This window comes from Larimichthys crocea, chromosome XXIV, assembly GCF_000972845.2.
Source record: "Larimichthys crocea isolate SSNF chromosome XXIV, L_crocea_2.0, whole genome shotgun sequence".
Taxonomy (NCBI): Eukaryota; Metazoa; Chordata; class Actinopteri; family Sciaenidae; genus Larimichthys; species Larimichthys crocea.
The window spans coordinates 2,960,045-2,984,349 of record NC_040034.1 but is presented as its reverse complement, the minus strand read 5'-3'; the positions used below and the strand labels follow the sequence as shown (position 1 = coordinate 2,984,349).

At 43.8% G+C, this 24,305-nt stretch overlaps 1 protein-coding gene across 2 annotated transcripts in view; it reads right to left on the bottom strand.

Annotated features, from left to right (window-relative positions):
- Positions 1-485: 485 nt before the first annotated feature.
- The window catches only part of slc8a3 (solute carrier family 8 member 3), a 117,494-nt gene continuing 93,674 nt past the window's right edge, over positions 486-24,305 (bottom strand). The window contains exons 4-8 of one of the 2 annotated variants that reach the window (XM_019277884.2): positions 10,799-10,816; positions 8,096-8,220; positions 7,540-7,639; positions 4,917-5,186; positions 486-3,720 (exon numbers count right to left, since the gene is read on the bottom strand). In XM_019277884.2, coding sequence (XP_019133429.1) covers positions 3,344-3,720; positions 4,917-5,186; positions 7,540-7,639; positions 8,096-8,220; positions 10,799-10,816 — 890 coding nt within the window. In that variant the 3' untranslated portion in view covers positions 486-3,343. The remainder of the gene's footprint in view (positions 3,721-4,916; positions 5,187-7,539; positions 7,640-8,095; positions 8,221-10,798; positions 10,817-24,305) is intronic. The other variant, XM_010744381.3, reaches the window with a different exon arrangement.

Sequence of the window (24,305 nt, the reverse complement as noted above, 5' to 3'; positions counted from 1 at the left end):
AAGACGAAAATGACAAAACTCAGAGCCTCTGTGAAGACCAACCACAACACCAGCACCTGTGCACACGAGTGTGAAGAGGACGCACGGCCTGGCTTCAGCACGGCAACATGCACATCACACCAACACCAACACACTGGCCGACGGTTTCCCGCTCAACACATCCCGGCAGATTAAAAAGAAGAAGAATAATAATAATACAACCCGAATGAACGATACAAACAGCCCACCGAGAGAAAACCGAGAACATCGTGAATACCTGCTGAACTCAAGAGGAGGAAAGGTGACAACGTGAGCCCGAAGAATAAAAAGAATAGAAAGATTTCACACTTCCACTGACACTGCTGGCTCAGACGAAGCGACTGCAGATAACCTGTAGATGATGTGAGGTGTGTGTTTGACATGCTTCCCCCTGCAACCCCCCCACCACCAAGGACACCTATACTGTAAACATACACTGAAAATTATGTACATAATGTGGGTTTTTGTGTGTGTGTGTGTGTGTGTGTTGCCTCTGAATGGGACAACCAAGCCCAACTGTTCCTCCCTTCCTTGTGCAGCAGTGGACCCGTCGATCTTGATCCGAATGTGTGAGTGTTTACATGTAAGAGAGTTAGAGAGAGAGACAGAGTGAGGAGGGGTGAGCAGGTGAGGTGGTCCAGGGCCGAGAAGGAGCATCCAGACGTATTTACATCACTGCTCACCACCAAGGAAGAACACTGAGGAGGAGGAGGAGGAGGAGGAGTGCTAAGTAGAGAAGTAGAAGAAGGGACGACCACAGGGACTGGAGACTGACATCCCCCTTGTGGAAATACAGTGTCACTGCCACTAACTTTCACTTTTTCTTTTTTTTTTTTTTTGGTTAAATTTTATTTTATTATTTTTTTAAAACAGATGTTGCATCCCACCTCTTTGGTAATCTCTTGGGTGATTTTTAAATTAGCCAAAAACTGACTGATTATATACTAACATACACCTTTATGCAAATTAAGGTAATAAACATATTTTTTTCTGCTGCTCTCTGGAGTTTCAAACGTGTAATTTCTCTTTTTTTTAAACTCTTGTTTTTAAAAACAAAGCACCAGTCGTGTGTTTAAACAGCATTCAGTATCAATATCAATATCAGGCTATGCTTTTAAATTCAACCTGCAAGCAGCGATCTGCTGCTCTGACAACCCACAACGGAGGCCTCGCCTCTGCACAGCTGCTTCACTGAAGAGTTTCAATCCAAAATGAGCATCGCTGACACCTACTCTTTACATAATGTCCAAAAATGTGTCATTCGTCAATGAAACACCCAGAAAATACAGATTTTACAGTGAGAAGCTGCATGAAACAATATTTAACTCTCTATGAAACAGCGATGTTTGATTGTAAAAGGTGATTTCAGCCTTTGAACGTGACCTAACTCAACAGCAGGCCTTTTGTTGCGTTGTTCAGTATGTTTTCGAGTCAGGGAGGATCATTTATATTATATATAACTAATTTAATATTTCAGTTTTTAGTGGGATTTTGCATAATATGCCCCGGATGATTGGTTAAAAGTCACAGACCGCTGAAGGGTGTTATAGACGTCAGAAATTAGAGCTAAAAAGTTGGAAAAATAACGTCATAAGAGAATTTTGGTGATGTTTGAAACCAAGATATGATAATGTAAGATAACGCGCTGCAGCTTTTTGTGTGCTAACAAATGAATTGTTGCTTAATTTTGATTAAAATCAGAAAACTCCTTTTTTTTCATTTGAAAAAGTAGGAAAATGATTAACTCTTTCCAGAAATACGGATGAAAGAAGCCCTCATCTTTGCACTGAGATACAGCAGCTAGCAGATTGTGGCATCAGGACGTTGTACGAGGTCAAAATATGGCAGATGTTGTGTGTTTTTTTGTTTTTTAGCGAGTTCTGCTGCCCCCAGGTGTCCAAAAAAATAAAAAAATGTAATAATGCAGCTTTAAAAAATGGTTATTGCACCATTTTAGGTAGAAACTCTTCAGGTGGAGCTGAGCAAAGAGCTCGTCGCCTCTCCGTCCACAGGCACTCTGTTCAGTCCATAGTGACACCGTTAATATTGGCCTTTTTGCACATGTACAAGTAGAAGTCTCCATAAATAGATCTATACAGCAAAGTGCATGGAAGGAACAAGTAGAAAAATACCTCTGAATTTTCCTCTGCAGCAACACGTTGTTGTTGTTTTTTTTTGTCGTTTTTTTTTCTTTTATCGGATTTCTGATTGAAAAGGTGAAAACTCGAGTGAGACCAAGATATCAGTAAATAAATAAAATACAATGTCATACTTTTTACCTAGGCAAGATACATAACTCTTAGAAATGTGAAGACATCGTTCCAGTATATAATCGAACCCCCCCGCCCCGCCCTCCTCCCCCGTCCCGCTTTAGCCACAGCAAATCCTCTGTTGTTAGAGCAGAAGGTGACCACATTTAAACAAATATTCAAAATATACAGAAAATATGGAAATATATTATATATAGATACGTAGAGAGTACGGAAGTAATGTCCAGGGCAGTTTGACCATGTTCACTGTGTCCACCTCGTCCTCCTCGCCGGGTTGAATGGTGATTCATCTGCCAGTATGAACTGTCACTGTCGCTCCTCTTCTTCCTCTTCATCATCTCTGTGTGATTTCTGAGAACTCTGCAGTGCTCCTTAGGAAACTATGCAAATAAAAATAAATACTATGAATCCATCCCACTGTCACTCAACATATTCCCATATACGATATAATCTTTTTATTATTCCTTAGCGTAGATCAGAAAATAGTTCTTTTATTCCTCTTTGTGTGTGTGTGTGTGTGTGTGTTCGTGTGTGTGTCTTTTGTTTATTAGATTTTTTTTGTTTTGTTTTGTTTATTTTTTGCGTTTTTATCCCCAAAATACTTTTTAAAAAAAGTCGTTCTCGTCAGATGTTGAGACAAAAATATACCTCTGATTAACTCAACTCTCTCCGGATAATAAGACTGCAGTCTCTCTTCCGGTGGAATGCAGGAGCACCCCCCCGGGGAATCGGCATCTTCTGGACTTCTGGTGGTAACCCAATCCCAACTGTAAGCACACTCGCGCTCAGGCTCAGGACGGCTCTCCTATAGCCGGCCTGTCGGCACTAGAGGGCAGGATGCACACCTCCAAGCGTCCTTACAGAAGGGGTTGAGGGAGAGAGAGAGAGGGAGAGAGGGAGAGGGGGTGTCTGGGAAAAACCCCGGGTTTACCTCTCCTGTCCTTTCATACCGTACAAGCCTGACCCAAATTCCACAGTGAGAATTCACTCTATTACCTCTGAAGTTGTACTTTAAACCCCTGTATGTGTGTATTCTCTCACGCTTGAAGTCTGTTTTAGAAGCCGTCTATATGACAATAGGCCTCCAGACTGGAGAAGAGGATGTAAAGGAACCAGAGGCCAAAAAAGAAGGCTGACGTGGCCAGTCTGTGTCCCCGGGACCCGCCCAGTTCTCCTCCGATGTGGGCCCGGCGCCGGTAAAGCAGCACCGAGATGGCCAGGAAGGCGAAGATGGTGAAGAGAGTGACGGAGAAAGCCAGCGAGCCGGCCTCCACCACGAACGGCTTTCCTTGCATGTGCCAGTAGATGGCCGCCACCGACCAGGCCATGCCGATCCCGAGGAAGACGTTGACGGCGTTGCTGCCGGTCACATTCCCGATGGAGGCGTCCGCGTAGGTGTCCTGGACCGCGGAGACTTTACTGGCAAAGGTGTCTGTGGAGAGAGAAGGCTTTACTGTTTTACTCTGATCAGATGGTTTTAAATGTAGCCAATGAAACAAAAGGTCAAAAGCGTTCTCGGTGAACACAGCACGTTTTGGAGAACAAGCTCATTCGCTGTCTTGATGTTTTTACACTCACATGTTTAAGGTACAAACACGAGGGTGACATCAATCTTCTCACCTCAGCAAGCTGCATTCCACAAAATGTCAAACAATTTCTTCAAAATGTTCAGAAAAACACTGAGCTAAACTTCTCTGCTGAGGAAGATCCTGCAACATGATCAACAGTGGATAAATGAACCTTTTGCAGTATAAACTTGTATCATATATAATATTCTGAAGCCTCTGTGAGTAGGAGATGAACATATCTGACTGTGCACTCTTAAAAATAAAGGTTTGAGTTCGAGCCTGAAGCGGTTCTTCATGGTGATACCATTGGGGGAACATTTTACCTATTGGTTCTTCGAAGATCCAGCTGCTGCAAGGATCAACTTAAAGAACCAGTAATCAGTTTTCCAAAGAACATTTAACTTGAACAAAGAATATTCAATGTAAAAAGCATGAAAATAACTATTTTTGTGCATTCAGTTCGACCTTTAAAGGGTTCTCAAGGATAAGATCACCAATCAAGAACCATTTGTGACGTGTGGTGACGTCTAGTGGAAGCATGAAAAGAAGTACACCATCCTACAACATCTGCCATCAGAACAGTTTAACATTAAGACTACATCTCCCACAATCCCTGTCACCTTTCACTCTGTCCCCTCTTGATCTTTCAGTTTCCTGACAAAAACAAACGTAGCTCAAAATATAAATTGCACCGAGAAGGCCAGAGGAGGTTGGCAATCTTCTTCTGTTTTGGTCTTGTTTGTTTATAATAATAATATATATATATATATATATATATATTTTTTCCAAAAAGGAATACAGTGATGATTTATTAATGCTGCACGTTGGACCTTTAATAACAAATACGCTGACAGAGTCAAGGTTTTTGGTGACATATTGTTCCTGTTGGGTGAAAATGTCAGTCTGGAGAAAATAAGAATATCAGCCATCTTGATGACAAAGCATGTTTGCTGTTTGGAAGGAGCTCATGAAGTTATTAAAGAAGCATATGATGAACCGAGGTCAGGACAGATTTGCACATCACAGACATGAATGTACTGACAATGCAGCACGGACTCACCTGGGACAGATGTACCGAGTGCCACAAACACCACGGCGGTGACCGAGTCCTTGAGGCCGATGGTGCAGCCGAAGTGAGACGCCAGGTCCCCGATGACGGCCGTGAGCAGGCCGATGATGATGATGGAGACGACGAAACAGGCCCAGCCGTTCAGGTAGTCCGTGGGAGGAACACAAGCGAACAGGACCTTCCAGAAGACGGTGAGGAAGTGCATGACGTAGTCGAAACAGGACGGCAGCCGTTCTTCCCCTGTGTCCTCTTCGTCCTCATCTACTGGGTGGAAGTGGAGCCGAGACGATGACGTGGGGGTGAAAGGTGGGATAGATTGAAGCGTAATGGGAGGATAAGGAGAGAGGACGAAGAGATAGCAGAATATTTGGGCAAAGATAAAGAGAGAAGGGGTGAAGGAGGGGAGGTAAATATTAAGAGAAGAGGCGGAGAGCAGGAAAAAGATATGACAGGAGGAAGGGAAAAAGAAAGACAGATGATGGAGCACAGAGTTGAGAGAGAGAGAGAGCAGAGAGGGTAAAGAGCCAGAGAAGAGTTGGAAAACGTTGGCGAGATAGAGGATCGATGGAGGAGATAAGGGATGACAGAGAGAGGGGAGGGAAGGGAACAACATTCACTTAGAAATGGCACTTTGACTTATTTCTCAGTGCGAGACATCAAATCACTTCAGCCTGAGGTCACCGCTCTAAATGTGCTGCGAACACGTCCAGTATGAAATATAACTGCCACAGGGCATGAGTTATTGTAGAATTAATTCACTTTGAATAGATGGGAATGAAGTTTTAACGTACATCTCACTTTTGCTTTGGTTAGTAGGTTACAAACTTCAGTCTGCACCTCCTTTAATAAGTCCATAGGCAGATTATTATCATTCATTCTTATTCTCAGACCTGTTAACTCACTTTTTTTGGCTCACGAATCTAAACTACATTTTTATTCTGCAGGTTTTGTTGTGAAGTGAAGTCGACCCAGACATGGACCTGCTGCACGGTCATTTGTAATAATGCTAACTACTCCGCGATTTCAGCCTTCGAACATGAGCTCGACGGTAGAAATTACAACTAAAAAAGTTGGAAGAATTACGTGACGAGAGTACGTTGTGTGTATATTACGGATACGGTAAAAACCAAGTCATGATGCACTGTAGGAGCTGTAGCTAATTAAGCTGTAGCTGTACTAATTAAGGTTCTGTTCCATTTAGTGCAGCAGAGTCTTTCCAGTGAGCAACACCCTGACCCTGTGTGACCTGAATGGACCTGGACCTTAACTAGTATCACTACTAACACCCGAGTTTACCGACTAGTTCATCTCAGAACGGCTGCTCTGAAAAAGGGTCTATTAGCATACAATAATACATTATAATGTAAACAAAGAATAAATCAATGGTTGACTTTAGAGGCAGCTGTTGACGAGCACTATAGTCCCAAAATATAATGGAGGAGCTGGAAAAGCTGTCAGTGACCTGTTGGTATAAAATTAATGGAAGTAATGTTGATTTTTTTTTAAACTATAACTGTTAAAACTAAAGTATCTATGACTGATAATTAATGTGCAGTTGTAGGTCACGCAGGTTGACATGGTGACCGAGTGTTCACAGAGATTTTCCCATGACCTAAAGGTCACAGAGTCTCCACACCAGCTGTTAAAGGTCACACTGAGCTCGTCTGCATAGCGGTGTCATCTTAGAACGGCCCAAAAAAAAAAAAACGTGAAGGTAAACTTTTTTTATCCTCCTCGAGTGGAGGGCTGCAGGGCGTCCTCTGTGGACAGGCAGGAGCGACACTGCGCTGATTCAAAGTGTCAGGCCGTGTGAGCCGCATGCATTTTTCAACCACGAGTGGATGATGAAAAAATAAAGAGCGGCGCTGGATTAAATATTTCAGGACCAAAGTGACAAACGAAGGCCTTCACGGTGCTCGCCGTGTGGTGGCTGCACTGCATGCAGGCTGCAGGATGATCTGCCGCCGCCTCACATGATGCACGAGTCTTCTTGCTTACATACATGACATGTTTCCAGAGCTTCAGGAGCTTTGCTGTCTGGGAAGATTCCACTAGGGTGAATTAAGGCTCATACTGACACCAGTATTTCTGGGTTTAAGTAGATCACTTATTGAAACTTTATATCTTGTTTGCTGAATTTGTGCAAAAATCCGATAAGCTCACATGCATTCATATTCATTCTGCAGTTTGGTATTGATCTTCTCAGCAAAAAAACAAATACGTGCATGTCCCAGAATGTCAAATTATTCCTCAAAATGAACATTTAGACTGTGGAATGAATGAAATTGTCAAAATTAGCAGCTCTTAATCCCAAAAGACTTATTACATAATAGCACTAAACCCATGGATGAATACATGCTGTTTGCAAAGATATCAGTGCAAAATCATGAACATGTTTTCCACATTTTGCACACAGTAACAGTGGCGATCATGCTGGCAGAGGACAAAACTCAATATTTACAACAATATTTGAAAATATCTCGATAGTCTGACCAACCTGTTCCACCATGCATCACATTTCTGATGCAAATTATTTAAAAATGACCATAAACAATAATAAATAAAAGGAAACACAGTGTAACTATGTGCAGAACACGGCGTTCTTCTACGTTACCTGCACTGACTGTAATGGCCTCCATGAACTGCTCTCTCCAGGAGTTTGTTCCCACCACCAGAGCCAGGTTGGTCTTCTTGATCAGCTTGTCCACCGTGCTCTGCGTGACACAATACCAAAAAAAACAAAAACAAGAAAGAAATCTATTATTTACACCCACAGACTGAAATCTGCATCAATTGTTGACGCTTCAAAAAAAAAAAAGATCAAGTACATGAGCTCCACCACATGATGGCAGTGGCATCAAGTTGCAGGCAGCAGAAACATGTGATGAAAACCACACAGCAGAAACAAACATGGTGGGTGTATTCATGGCTGAGAGGGTTAGAGGATGCATATAAACCATATCTGCTCCAGAAATGCAGATCTGTGTGGACTGGAAGCCTCTGAAGAGCAACGGTCCCCCCTCTGCTATAATTAGAAACGTGTAGCTGCTGTCTGAGGCAAGGTGGCATCTAGAGTAGTGAGTACATCTGTGTGACTGCATGGAAAACACTGGTTTCAGCTGTAATAATCAGGCTGCCTTTGCTCCGTTTGAAGAAGAACCTTTCCCCACCTTAAACTCGTACGATTCCTCAATAATGACTTCCAGCTTGGAGTTTTCCCCCAGCACCGGCTTTCCCATCTCTGCGATGCGCCTGGCTTCCTCCTCGTCTGATGTCAGCTTCCTGTCTGGTACATCTGAGCGTCGAGGGCGAGAGGGAGCAGAAATGAAAACAGAAATCACGGTGAGATTGCAACATGCTCAGCTGATTAGCATGTCGTATTGAAGCTGCACAGCGTACTGACAAAACATCAGAGGGTCGCCTCGTTCGTCACAATTTATTCAGACTTTAATGTTTCATGTTTTAGAAGCAGCATTCAAGGCTCATCTATGACCAGGAGAACTATATGATTCATCGTAGAAGCATCAATAGTTGGTTTCTAGCTGGTTGGTGGCGGTCCAACTTTGTTACGTAGAGGTTAGACAAACGTACATGCACAAACAAAACACAAACACGGCAAAGGCAAATATTTAGTGCAGATCTATTCCTTTGTTATTTTGGTTCTCATTATTCTACTTTTATCCCAAACAGTTGGAGTTTCAAGGTCTGACGACCAAAATCCTTCGTTTTTAAGGGTCACTAAACCAAACCACCTAAATCCAGACTTTGAGTTCATGTCAGCTGGTTTCTTTTAGTGCAAGGGGGGCAGTTTGTTTTGTTTTGAGTGACTTAAAGGTCCAGTGTGTGGGATTTAGTGCCACCTAGCAATGAAGTTGCAGATTGCAACCAAATGAATACTGGTCCCACGCTTCATCCTCTCCTTCTCATTTTAAGGCAACACAAACACAGTGATTCTTATTTTCAGGTGTTTACACACTCATGAAATCATACTTATGAATATTTTATTCAATTCCTGCCAATAGATCTTTCTAAGTCTTACACACTGGACCTTTAACCGTCCGGCTGACATCATTTTCAGTCAACGTGGAAGCTGCAGAATGTTCAGCGGACGTTTTCACATTAATTAAAGAAGTATGACGGTTTAAGCCTTTGACTTGCACAGGTGTCAGCAAACGATGCTGCGTATGAAGATCCTCGTTCTCAATCCCCACCGGCTACGCTCTGATTGGTCAACTGCTTCTCCAACAACCAACAATAAAGTCAATAATGGGCACAACACCAGAGCTGACAGATGGTTCTGTGGTCTGGGACCAGTATAAATAGTAGTATTTTTGTTGGAACTATTTTCCAATCAAACGTCTTCGTCAATGCTTCAGGCGCCACAAACAAATTTCCATTTACTGCCAACGTTTTTGAGAGGTTGGAGAAATCTCAAAAATCCCTGCAGCTAAAAGCAGAAAACTATCTGCATGCCTACATACTGCTGAGGGCCAAGTGAGAAAATATAGATTTCTGTGTCTTGACAAAACAATCCCAGCTCCTGGTCCTGGCTCGCTAGCTTCTTCCAGAGCCTTCAGCTGCACCGCGTGCTGCACGGTCGGTCTTCATCAGTGAATACAGCTCAGCTTGTCATGGAGACGGATCTGTTGACGGGCATCATCCATGAAATCATAACAGCTGTTGAGCTTGCATGTCAACAGATCCATCTCCATGACAACTGAGCAAACTCCATCTGTTGATGGACACAATGTAACACGGTTAAAGCTCGCGCACGTCAAACTGTTTCCGTGATGTGATTTCGGTGAACTGACCCTTTAAACGCCGTCAGTACAAATCTGAATCATGAGCATGTGAAGAGAAGAAACTTTCAAGGCCTTCCATGCAATGCCAGGCTTCATTTGACTATCTAAAAATGATCTGCATGGCTCGTGGAAGTCCTCCTATCCGTCTATCAGACTTGTCCTGGGCGACACTGTTGTGGAAAGAAGCCTCAATGATTCACGGAGCTTCTGAGTGCACTGCACACTGCAAAGAGCGCCATAACATCAATCCTGTACTGTCAAACTTGATCAAGAAGGAGCGCTGGTGCATCCAAAAGGCCTCTCATCCCGCTCTGTGTGTGACACCCCCGCCGAGCCACCTGGTGCAGGGGAGCTTGTCGTCTTTTATACGAGCCCCGAGTCCCAGCCTGCTGCTCTTTGCTGACAACACGCTTACCATTAAATATTAACGTTGCCATTAAAGATCACAGCCAAGTCCCCTTGATAGGAGGGCGTGTCGGCAAGCACACACACACACACAGAGGCATGCATAATATACCAGTCCTTGCACACACACACACTTTTAAGCTAAATCAATTACACACCCAAGACAGTGTGTACCCTCAAGTCCTGACAGGATTTCTTTTGCTCATGTTTAAAATTTGATTATCCAGCCATTCCTCCGCTCCGTGCTTTACCGCTACATGACACAATTTCCCTGACAAGGAAGGAGGAAAAACACACAATCCTACAAAGGTAATTAAATTTCTAATTTGGGAACTGCAGGTTTTTATCTTGACGGTTATCAAGTGTCTCTACCTTGCTCTCGACCGGAGAACATAATTTATGGATTTATGATTAATTTATCAGCTGATTAGCGTGCAAATCCATCGTTAGGTGTACGAGAGAGCAGCAAAGGAGGCGTGTGTTTGCAACAGTGACAGCAGAGGAGGATAACAATGTTTCTATGGAACCTCACAAAGTGTGACTCTGAATCTGAGCGACTTTGATTCCACATCATGCAACGAGAGCGTTAGCTGATGTTTGAACCACAGCACACACACACACAGTGAACGTTAGTGGAGATGCTTAGAGGAGGAATGGACAACTTACCGCCAGATAACAACATGGCTGTGGAAGAGAGGGAAGAGGAGGAGGAGGAGGAGGAAACAGAAAATGTGATGAGCAACAGAAATGGAGGAAAACAGGTTGATAAGGAGGAGAGAAATGAGAATGGCTGGGTATCGACCTCGAGGTGTGATATATACGGCGCTGATTAATCAATTGGCCGAGGTATTTTGTAGTTCTTTATGGGCGCGCCGGCACAGTCGAGGTTTATTAAAGGATTTGTCCGATAGAAATCAGGATGTTTCGCGTCATGATCTCTGCAGCTGTGAGCGTAACATTAACTCAAAGCTTTATTACTCTCAACGACTGAGTTCGGGGGTAATAATTACACATAATAAACCCTCATTTAACAAGTTCAGTATGAAATAGAGCTGGAACGATATATAGATCTGCCAGAACCCGGCCTTTAAATAATAAACATGATAATCTAAGCTTTATATAATTCATTATATGTAACAAAGATTCATCACTTCTTCTAGAATTTGATCTAGAAAATCATCTGAAGCTGTTTAGGCGTCTCCAGCAGGCAGTTCATGGCAGGTTGAAGCAGGTTGTGTTGTTGTTTAGACGCTGCCCCCCAACTGAAGCTGTCAAACTAAATCCTGTCATCGTCACCTCCACCATATCGACAGTGGCAACACAAGCTCTTACGTAACACAGATCCCACCAACTGTTTATATTTCAAGGTTTGTCTTCGAGGTCCCCAACAAGTGTGACTGTAAAGACAAAGACGTGGGTTTCTGAAGAGACGTTTTAAGCGTCCAGCCTCTTCCGATCTAAAAATCAACAAAGATGTTGATCATCTGCAGAACCGAGGCGGGCCGGACGATGCCTGGCTGCTCCAACAAGCCATCTGTAACCACACCCACCTGTCAATCAAAGCGTCCACGCTCTTAATCCTGCATAACTTTAAGCCTTAATATAATGTGAACAGGTGAGTTGTATATAAATTCACCCTCAGTACAGTTGTCATGAACGGGGAAACTAGCTACAGAGACCAAAACTGTTTTTTGTACCAGGCTGTAAACATGTTTATTTCTGCTTTAACATGGGGACTTATGGAGACTGACTCACTTCTGGAGCCAGCCTCAGGTGGACGTTAGAGGAACTGCAGTTTTTGGCACTTGAATTTTCTCCTGTGAAGTTTCTTCCACATTTTCTTACATCCTAAAGTTTTTAAAGCCCTTTGCGTGTGGTATATATAACTTTTTCACTGGAGCAGTCTGAGGTCCTGATTAAAAAATACACTTCAGTGGGACCAGATTTCTGTTCACTCACTCACTCAGATCTGGTTTTCTAACAACCCTGCAGGGGCGACACTGCTAATCATACAGGTGCAAACAACCACACGCTTTAAAATACTCACGGAGATGCTCAGAACTGTCACTTTCTTAGCATTTTGACTCTCTCTGGTTGTTTACCTGCGTGCTCAGACGCCCTCGGCAAAGTGTAAACCATACAGTAACTAAACAATGTGATTAAGACTGAGAAGAGGTTTAAAAAGTCATCCAGCGAGGTGGATATAATTACATGAGAGGACACGCCGTAAGTGGATGAAGAGAGAGGAGAAAGCCTCTCAGCCTCTGGAGATTCACGTCGACAACTCTTACTTTTGACGTCTCCATCATCTTTTCTCCTTACATTCATAAAACAAGGACAAACATTTCACAGTCTTAAAGGGATCCGGAGCTCTGAAGGACAAAAACGAAGCTGCTCACATCTTTTCCATGAATGGCTCCTTCAGAAACCTCTTTCACCGAGACATGATACTGATTAACCCGTTTGTGTTCGGAGGCAGCTTATCAACTTCCTAAATCAAATACAGTCCACAGTTAATCATCATTAATAGATAAGTGCATTAATTGCTGTGGGCGACGTGCTTCATTATCGTTAGTACTAGCCGACTCGTGCTGACCTGAAGCCAAGTGTGGTGAAAAGACCCGGCTGTGGTGAGTCTGAGTGTCCGATACAGAGAGTTACATACAAGAACAGAACCAAGCAAATGACATCTTTAAATTCCTTGTCAACAGCAGCCATTTTGACCTGAATGAAACCTTGATGAGTATCACTGACCCGACTGTTTCATGTCAAAATGGCTGCTGTGACAAAGGTCCACTGGCTGAGGCGGTTGCGTTGCCGGCTGTCGTTGTATTGTGCCGTGGCAACGAGCCATCTTTCGTCTTGCTGGACAACCCTGTGTGTATTTTTGCCAGATTCCTCTGTGTTGGCACTCCGGCTGCATCGTGGTCCAATACAGCTGTGAAGGGTTTTTGTTTTTTATAACCACAGACTGACAGTGACTCACAGTTGGAGCTGACCAGTGACTGACACTGGAACATGTGGCACTGGCTCTCGGCTGGTCTATGTTAAAACGTCCACGCTCTTAATCCTGCATAACTTTAAGCCTTTATTTCTGCTGTGAAGTTGGACATTTGGACATGGGGACTTATGGAGACTGACTCAAGTGGACGACAAGAGGAACTGCAGTTTTTGCATGTGAGCCATCGAAAGTCAGGGAAGAAGAAACTTTCAAAAACACACAAACGGATGAATGTTTGTGTGAAGTAAACTGCTTCAAGTAATTCAAATAATTAATCGATTAATCTACCAATAGTTTCAGCTCACGCACACACACAGATGAATACACACATGGATGTAAACTTGCACACATACACACGGACAACATGTAATATTGGCAGATGTTTCAAAATCAGACTCACGGCACCGATCGCACTCACAAATCAAAGGGTCGTCACTGTCAGCGCTACAACTGCGATAGGGAAGATTAACCATAGGGATGTAATTGGAGGGGTGGAGGAGTGTGTGTGTGTGTGTGTGTGTGTAGGAGTAGGGTGGGGTGTCTGTGTTTAACCGTTGTCATCATCAGCGTGTTCTCTTGCACGCTCGGCCGAATCAGATCTGTCTCGTTACAAAAGAGTGAGTCACGGTCTCTCTCTCTCTCTCCACAGCTCATTAAGACAGAATCATCGTTTTATCGGGGCTATTCTGATTCTGGTTCTGGGCTCGTGCCCGGAGCTGCATGTGTGGACAGGTGGAGGCAGGAAAGAGGTACAGAAGGCTGGAGAATCTGGTGGATGCATGAAAGAAAGAACATGGCTGAGTGGATCTATGGAGCGGTAGAGGAATAGGAACGAGGGCTGGTGTAGGATGAATATATACGAAGAAGAAGGTATAGAGGGATGAAATGATACAAGAAGGAGAGGAAAGAATGTCACGTGGATGTCAATGTTTGACAGGATGAATTGATGCATAAATGGAGAGACGGATGGATGGATGCAGGATAGGCGAATGGATTTATGGAGGTGTAGAGGAATGGACTGACGGATTGACTGACAGAAACAGGAGAGCAGGAAGTAGTTATGGGGGAAGCAAAAATTGGGTATAGGAGGAATATTTAAGGAAGGATGGGATGTGGAGAGATTGTAAATAGATTTATGGAGGGATGGAAGAATAGCAACATGGATAGATGGATGGATGATTGAGAGACGGGAGGATGCAGGGATCGGTGAAGGTGGGAGTGGAGGATTAAGGCGATGGAGGAATAACGACGGAGTTTGAGTTATGGGGTTTTCTAGCTATGCAGGACAAAGTGCCTCACACACAAACACACCTGCTGCAGAGCTACCATGCAAAGTGCTGCCTGTCTAACAGGAGAAGCCGGGGGACCACCAACCCAGAGATTAATGGGCAACATGCCACAAGCAAAACAAGGCTGGAATAAAGAAGGAAAAGATGGGATACAGAGGAACGGAGGAGTGAATCAACTGACGGAGGAGGGATGAAGGGAGGAGTAGATATAGGAAAGGTGGAATGGAAGAATGGTTGATGGATCTCAGAGGTACAGGTGAATCAACTATAGAGTGGATTGATTTGGACGGCTGAATGGGTGGATGGATGGATAGAGAGGGCGACAGAAGGATGCAGAAGGAGCATGGACCATGGATACACCATGATACCAACATCAGAACTGACATCAGAACCTTTGTCTCGCTCCTACCAGGGTAGCGAGAAACTTAGCGAGTCATGATCCAGCTAACCTCTGTTTAGTTGCCCGGTTGTGCCACTTTGCACTTTGTAAAATCAGACCGTACCTGACTCAACATGTTACCCAGCTCCTGATGCAGGCTGTGGTCATTTCTAACAGTGAAACCCTCTCAGAAGATCCAGAACGTGGCCACATGTCCCCCCGCTGCTCATCGACCTCCTCTGTCTACCTGTAGCAGCCCACATTAAATTCAAATCTCTAACCCTGACTACAAAGCAGTCTCCGGTTCTTGAACGTCCTCATACAGACAGATGTTACCTCCTCCTGGCTCTGCCACCCGTACGCTCAGGACAATCCAAACTTTTCTCGTCTGTTGTTCCTCGTCGGTGGAACGTCCTACCAGTTCACAGACCTCCTGAAGACCTCCAGCTCTTCAGAGAGGACCTCCTCTACAACACTACCAACACCTGGACATGATAAATCTGTCCTACTCTATGTCCTTGTCGCTTGTTGTTTCCCTTTTTTGTAAGTCACTTTGGATAAAAGCGTCTTCTAAATGACTGAATGTAAATGTAATGAAGGAAACATCTGACAGAAAGATGGAGGAAGGAGAAGCTGAAGGTAGAAAGGGAATGCAACGATGGATGTTAGAGTACAGGTATGTCTCTCAGGTTCAACCTCTGAGGCGCATGAAGGTTTGTATAAAACTTCATGATGGTGACGTTTGAAAGGAGGAGTTCATGGATGAGAAGATAAGAGGGTGGATTTGTGGAAAGATGAAGACATGGAGAGAGGGAGGACTGATGTTTCTCTGTTTTCTGCAACCGTCCAATCATGAAGCGTCATTACAAAGACATAATCTACTGTACTGAGGATGAGTCACCACCACACAGATACACAAATGCATGTATGAGGATATTTATACCCAAACTGTACATCCACCTACAGACATATTGGCACAAACTGTGCAGTGAAAACACGCTGTACTGGGATCGGGCAGACAATCCGAGTGATGTGTTAAATAATAACGGTTCAGGATTGCAGCTCGCACCAAACACACACGGCCGGAGATGACAAAGACGGATGCTTCGGCTCCCTTTATTATCTTTCAATATGCAGGCGGTGTAACGCGTCCATCATCTTGTTATGCTGTATCCATGTTTCTGACGGCACGGAATCGGAAGGAGTCAGAACGCCGAGTACACGCCATACTTCATCTTCTGAGGCGGCGCTGCTGGACTGAATGAACCGATCATTTAACTGAATGCTGGATGGTTTCACTCGAGCGTCCTGATGACGGTCCTTCACGGCTGAAAAGTCATGTTTTTAATCTCTAGCTGTGCTAATTAAAGCTGCCACGTGTAGCATTTTGACATCAGTAAATCTTTAACACATTGATTTTGAGACATTCGGGTGATTACTGTAAACAAATACAATCATTGCCAAGAAAACTGGAAGCCTCTGACAGTCACGCCGTGTTTTCATATTGTGCGCCAGCGAGTTAAGTTTAGCCTGAAATCTGGTGGTTAGTGTTTACTCCAGAACAACGGGAGACGTTGACACTTATGTTGATGCAACATTACAGACAGCTGTTAAATATGACAACATGTTGCATCTATTTTCTATCTGGGCTCCCCTTTTTTGTTGGGGGGGGCCCAGCTAAGGTCCGAACCGGGAACTTTCTTGCTGTGAGATGGCTGGCCAATCAAAACACATCTTGTTAATTGGTGAACTTTACAGATACTAGTTTGCTGATTATGTCATCATTGAAAAAAGCCACCTGTTCATGCTAACGGTTAATGGATGCTGCCTGTTGTTTCATATTTGACTTCACCAAACTTTGGACTTTTTTCTGTTTATTTGTCACGTCCCAATTGAACTTTCACTGTAAACCACGAGGGACTCGACAAAATTCGTGGCGTCAGCTGAAAAAACAGATTTTTTTCTGCTATAAAGACAAAATGTATGTAATATTTCTTACACTTTAATAAAGGGATTTCATTTCTAGTAAGTATATTTTCCAAAATAACAAACTTCAGACGTTCAAATGTGCCAATGTATGTATGTAAAATTAATAGAAATCAATCGAGGTCCCATATTTGGTTCACTTCATATCTGGGCTCTTTTGGCTGGTTACAAAGCGCAGACAGCCGGCCTCTGGATGCACTGGAGACACTCCTAATCGACCCATATGCTGCATCTCACATGGGACGCTTTCTCATATTAACAAGAGTACTTGTTCTTCTTCCTTCTGCTGTTCCCGCCTGATTCCCCTGGTGCTTCTCCGTCCGCGGCCTTTTTGTCTCTCTCTGGATCTCTTTGTGTTGTTTTAATTCTCTGTATCAGACTATATCTCTCACACATCTTTCCACTTCTCTACTCATCCCTCCATTTCGCCGTCTTGCACCATAATCTTGGCGCCGTGTCCTAGTAATGCTGGTGACGTGACTGAGAATGCAGTGATTTATATATAACGTGTGATATTCAACTGTTTTCTATCAACTAACCCTGAGAGTGTTCTTCCCTCTCTGCTGTTTGAATTAAATTAAGTAATTACAGGTATAAAACACTAATGAACCAACTCAGCCAAAAAATGTATTGAAAATTATAATGGTTGTAACGTAAATTGTAATGTAACTAACTCAAGATATGTAAAACACAGTTTTAGAATAAAGAGAGCAAACAATTTTCCTGCTCTGTCCAACTCTTAATACCTATTTATTACTTTATTACTGACTATTTTGAAGAATATTCAGGTGATACTAGGACTGCAATCAATGCAATTATTTTCATTATCCATTAATCTGCTGATTATTTAAAATAAAAAACGCCTGTCTTGTCTTTATGTTTTGCTCGATTAAAAGTCTCAAACACAGAGATATTTAGTTTACAACGACATAAAACAGAAAATCCTCACAGTGAACGACTGGAGGCGAGCAACATTTTTGCTATTGTTGCTTTAAAAAATACTCAAAATATAGATGCAGATTCATTTCCTGTCAATCAACTGAGCAATTTATTGACTCGTAATTTCAACGTACGTATGTTTATACTCTGTAAAAAAGCAAACCACTTCAAAAAGAAATATCAAAATTTTGTTTCTCCATCATCTTTAGTCGACTTGAATTTTCCATCAGTCCCCTCTTTGACTCCTTCTTTCCATACAGATACACAATAAAAAGAAACTTAATGTGTTTCTTCAGTTTGATTGTTTTTTTGTTTTTTTTCCTGGGGTGCAATTTGACCAAAGCTTGCAGAAAGAAAAGCAATTTAGTGAGCTGATTATATTTCATATAAATCACAATAGCACAAATTTCCAGAGCTCGCCGCCTCCTCTCGTCTCCCGTCCACATCTCTCTGAGCTTCACTCTCTGCCTCCATGTTTCACTGTTTTTATTCACCTGTCACTCCCTGCTTCGTCTTGTCTTTCTGTCTCCTCCTCTTCCTGATTCGTCCGGTCCAGATGTCACGCTGTGCCGTGCGGATCAAGCGGCGGAGACGAGCTCCCTCTACTTGTTAACAGTCTGTTTATTCTGCAGCCATATCAGCCTCGCTGCCTTGTCAGCAGCAGGCAATTACAGAGCAGATTACCAGCCCTGATAATGTCATCAGACCAGGCCTTTCACACACAAACACACACACACACACACATTTGGATTTAAACAGTTCACAAGTTCACTGCTTACTCACCACCGTGCACAGTATACTCACACACTTACTCACACATATACACTGTGTGTATTTGTGTGTCCAGGCAAATGATCTCATATAGTGTGCCGACGTCAACGATTCACGACCGCGGGTGCCCTTTTGTTATCAGTATGATTTTATTACTAATTACTACTGTATACTACTAGATTTTTACTATTATTCAATAATGTCACAGCAAAATAAAAAGAGACATTTTGCATCAAGAGTACTTTGATAAAAGTAGGTAAATATTATGAGAAATATGTACTTTTGTTCAGTTAAAAAGTCGGACTTTATATCAATATGTTCAGCTGTACTCGAGTATTTGTTCTGATTACATTACTTATGACAAAAAAACAAGCAAGGTCACTAGCAGCAGACACAGCAGCAGCTAATGTTACTGACGTCTGTCTTTCAGCCTTTTATTTAAGATTTATTCTCGCCTTACTCTGGCGGCTACTTTTTCTTTCTCCCTCTGCCCAGCTCCTGTTCTAGCACAACACCGGCTCTAGGCCACTCCCTGTCAGTTTTCCCCCCACGCCCTAGGCCTGAAAACCTCTTCCTCTTCTTCTTCTTGATGGTCTAAAACGCCCGTGGTACAAACACTAACACTCCCCGCTGTGGCGCTCTGAGCTCACAGTCCAGGCAGCCCAGCCAACAAACTGAGCTAACAGCAGCTACAGTTCACTTCACTGTCCATCAGGTAACTCTGTAAATCACAGTCGGTGTGATCGAGTCGATGGGCAGCGTCAGAGGGAAAAAACTGAAAACATTTTCTCCATAAAATATGATCCACTTTCACCAAAGTCAGTGAAATCGCCTGTGGTTTGTGACTCAGTGCCGTAAAGCGTTACGTACTTCCTGCAGGTGATCGTACCTGGAGCACAAAGTTACGTCGGGCAGAAACTAGTGAGAACTAGCTGCCATCCGATCTCTACATACAGTACATCTCTTTGTATTTTGGAGTTGCAGACACTCCAGCAGGGGCGTTCTCTCTCTGGAGACGCGACGCTGGCTTTGTTCACCGGGGAAGGGATGCGTCTCTGCTCGGTGTGATGTATTGTGGACTCTGCGCTGACATCATTGATATAACCCTGAGCACTGATTAACAGCCCTGCTCGGCCGAGGGCACACAGACAGACAGAGAGCCACGGCCGCCTTCGAGTCGTCTCATCGGCTTTCTCACACGGGCGAGGCTCCAAGGATCCTTCGGAAATCCACTTATCATACGCAACATTAATAACTTCAACATTATTATCCATTTTCCACAGAGGACTGCAGTGGAAGTAACTTTTTTTTCTTTAATACTTTCATGTCTTACCCTCTGGGTATGAGACAGCCCGTGCATGAATATTTTATCATGTGTATTTAAAGAATTTTGTTCTTAAATGGGACATCCTCCACCGCACAATTAAAACAAATGCTTAAGATGTCGAAGTCTTTAGCTGACACAATAACGAGCGCGTTCAGAACTTACTCCTCTGTTTATTCTGGAAATAATGACTTTCATGTGACTGTTCTCTACAAGGGACGAGCGTCGGGGAAATAAACTTCTTCAATCATCCTTTTTACACATTTAGTCCCGTCACACGGGTGGATTATAAGACAACGAGCCCCTGGGCACAGACATTAAACGCTCCCCACCGCTCCTACACAGCAAAGTGACTCGTTTGTTTCCTGCCACATTAGATCCACGCAACGGCAGCATGAAGAATAAAGAGCACATGCATGACGTCACCCACGGTTTTTAGTTTGAAGCTCAAAATCTGCTGGACGCCGCCATCCTGGACAGATAATTCAAAAATCAGCTGAGATGTGGACCATCGGCTAACCTGAGGCGGGCTGAATGACGCCTGGTTGCTGAAACAAGCCATCTGTAACCACACCCACCTGTCAATCAAAGTGTCCACGCTCTTAATCCCAGCATGAGACTCTGTTTCTGTTTTTGCTTTAATATTATTTTAACATTGTTTTATCGTTTATTATTGTTTTTATATTGTTCTTTGTTTTATATGTCTATTCTATTTTATGTACAGCACTTTGTGTCAGCTGCGGTTGTTTTTAAAGGGCTTTATAAATAAAGTTGAGTTGAGTTGAGTTAATCCTGCATAACTTTAAGCCTTAATATAATGTGAACAGGTGAGTTGTATATAAATTCACCCTCAGTACAGTTGTCATGAACGGGGAAATTAGCTACAGAGACCAAAACTGTTTTTTGTACCAGGCTGTAAACATGTTTATTTCTGCTGTGAAACATGGGGACTTATGGAGACTGACTCACTTCTGGAGCCAGCCTCAAGTGGACGTTTGAGGAACTGCAGATTTTGGAATTTGCTGGCTTCATTTCCCAGCCCCAGAGGTTTCCACTTGCACAGATATTATACAAAATACTACATCCCACTCTACAAAATATTGAGTGTGAAGGTTCATTTTTCAGAGCTCACAGCACAAAGTAGATGATTGCATTAAAGCAACACACAAAATGAAGTTGGCACGTTGCAGCTCATCTCGGCCGGTTACTGCCACCTGTAGATCAGTGCAGTAGTGTGAAACCATTAGCAGTGTGAGGAAGCACACTAATATGACTCCATGGCTCTAAAACTACATAGGACTTTCAAATCAAAGCCCATTTTTGTCTCTGTTTATTAGTTTTCACTGTGAGTGGCGGAGTCCGCCACTCCCATGCTGGATTCAAATTGCCTTCACACACAAGGGATTCGCAAGAAATGAGGCATGCATGTAATCCAGGGTGATTCGTTTGACGGATACGATCAGTGCATCCCGATTTTTCACCGAGCTCGACTTCAGACTGAAGCTGTGGCCTGTGCATGGTGGACCCGTTCTAGTAATCCATCCAGCAACACGGCCACACAACAACCACACACACACACACACACACACACTCCCATTCACACCTCCGAGGCGCCTGCTGAGCCACCCAGAAATAAACTATCGGGGTCAAAATAAATCAAATCATCTCTCCAGCATGAAAGAAATGGACTTTTACCACCGCGAGAAAAGACGCAAAGCACCTGACCCCTCCTCAGAGGTGTGTGCTAGGTGTGTCGGTGTGGAGTGAGGTTGTTCTCGAGGGCGCTTTGAGAAGGTCATCGCTGACATGGACATTAATGAGAGCCCACACTGAAGGTTAGTGTCCCCGCTGGCCCTCACCTGTGCGTTCAGACAGGCCTGACACTGTGGTGTGCCACCGCCATGGCAGGTAGCAGCGCGGCTCATCCATATCTCCGCGCTGAGAACAGCCCCCACACACCTCTCAGGAACAATTACTGCTCTTCCAGCTCCTCATCACAGATGGTGAGGGCTTTCAGAGCGCGACTCCCCCACCCCTCCCTCCTCCACCCTCCCTACCTCCCTCCACCTTCTCCTCCTCTCTCCTCTATCCGTGGCTCATTGTCTCTTTGGTTGACTGTGTCTGTCTCTCTCCACCTCTCTGTCTTTTTTTATGCTCAGACTATTTCTGTCGCTCCCTCCTCCCTCTGCCGCCTCTACAGCCATCCTCCTCCTCCTCCTCCTCCTCCTCCTCCTTCCCCACTTTCCCCTCTCTTGCCTCTTCACCAGCTCGGAATTCAACAGTTCAATTTAAATCCATTACACCTAAGCCCCTGACAGAGTGTGGCATCCATGGTAACCGTTACTAGACAACAATCTCGCTGTGACTCCGCTGCTGCTGGGAGATGCACTGAACAGACATGTGGTGGGGTGTTTTGACGCAAATGCTTGTGTCATTCGCTAAGTGACGGGTCCCGTCCTTCAACTGCGACCTCAGTCTGTGAGCAGGAGGAGGGGGGCAGAGATACATAAATCACATTTGGCTGACGGAATGAAACGTATTTGTTTAAAAGCAGCATTATGGCGATTCGGTGCAGAGGGATGAATCTAATTTGATAACAATACGCCAAGCTTCTATTGCCATTCCCCGTGCACGGCTGCCCCTGTAACCCTCCTATCTGCTGCAAACACGAGCATGACGCTGAAGAAGTGTGGATAAGAATGCAGCAGCAGCAGCAGCAGCAGCAGGAGAGATGACTGAAGTAGCCCTACTTCATGACTGTCCTTGAAGAAAGAGTAAAGACACAGTAAATCACCAACACGTCGTCTCCCATCCTACACTAACTACTGTACAACGCCACAGTAATCACAGCGCGGAGAGTCGGCTCTGACCTCCTCGCTCAGGAGGCGTTGCTGTAAGCACACACTGCAGTTCCACCATTGTCTCGATTCGCAGAAAGTTGGCCAAACAATGTACATGAAGATAAAGATGCACGACGTCGATACGCAGGGTTGTAATCACAATCAGGCATAATTAAAGGGACCGTTCATGCAGCACTTCCCACAATAACAGTGCGTCGCTAAATTACCATTTAATTGCATGTTGATACAATCAATGCTGCTTTGACAGTTAGCTCGGCTTCGCCAGCAAAGGGAGAGGAGCATCTTACATTTCTTCTCTGTGATGGAGTGACGCTGCAAAACGACACATCGCTGCAAAATGATTGCTGCCTCTAAAAGCTGCACACATGCTGGAACATTGCTGAGGTTATAAACTAACGACAAAACTAGTTTTTGAACCTTGTATAAATAAAGATGATCATGAAATAAAAACCCTCTTTTTAAAGCAATTTCTTCTATGACCACATTAAAGAGTACTTCTCATTGTTAGTGGTGGAGTCCGCCATTCCTGATCTGGATTCAAATAGCTTTCACATACTTGACAGATTCACAGGAAATGAGGCACGCAAGTGTTCAAATGGCAAAACATACTGTGACTTTTATTGTGAAATGCAAAACGACGTCATTTTCCAAACTTATTTACGTAAAATTGTGGGTTTTTTTTGGCTGCACTGCAAACATTGTAGCTGCTCAAAAGCATTCTGGGATCTGAAGTCTTAAGATTACAACTTTAATGACTCCAATTCCAACTTTTAAACGACTGCTTTACAATCAAAGGAAGTCCAGTAATGTAGAAAGTGCATTAACTCTTCATAACCTTCATTATCATGTCACACCCTGCCTCTGACATTCCTCCTTGTGACCCCCAGAAAGAAGCGAAGCTTTAATGAAGTCGGGGTCTGTGAATGCATGAATAGAGCTGGGCTCCCATTTGAATTAAATCTATTCATCCGTGCCAGTGTGATTTCTCTGTGGTACTGAGGCAACCGAAGGGCCCTCTGAGTCGTGACATTTGTGCCATGGCTGGTGGAGCAGGCAGGGAGGTGAACACCCATCTGCCTATATCCCCGACCACCAAGTCCAAATCCAGAGCAATACGCGGGCTTTGACTGGACTCAGGGAGATAAGAGGTGAAAGAAAAGTGTGCGGTGTAAGTAAGATGTGTCTCTGCTCATATTCACACTTGTTCTCTTATTAGGGAGGGTGAAAAGAGGAACACACACCTCCAGATTAAACACACGAGCAAACACAGACACAGACACAAACAAACCTGCATCCGTATCTCCGACTCACTGACTGAATCCTGCAGGTCACCTGTGACACGCAGCCCTCGGGGCATATTTAACAATTACATAATAATCTTTAGTAAAAACCATTTCTTGCATGGGGAACAGTATCAGTGTCACACCATTCTGATTTTGGAAGTCTCTCGACATATTAAGGTAATCCCTCTCAGATTTCTGTATTAATTGTGTCATCTGTATTCAGCGAGGGCCTCGCGCACTTTGAAAATAAGCCCAAAATGAACCCGCAGACTTTGCCGACAACAGAGGAGGGATTTAACAGATTTTTGTCTGGGAGCAAACCGCTAACACCCCCATCAGG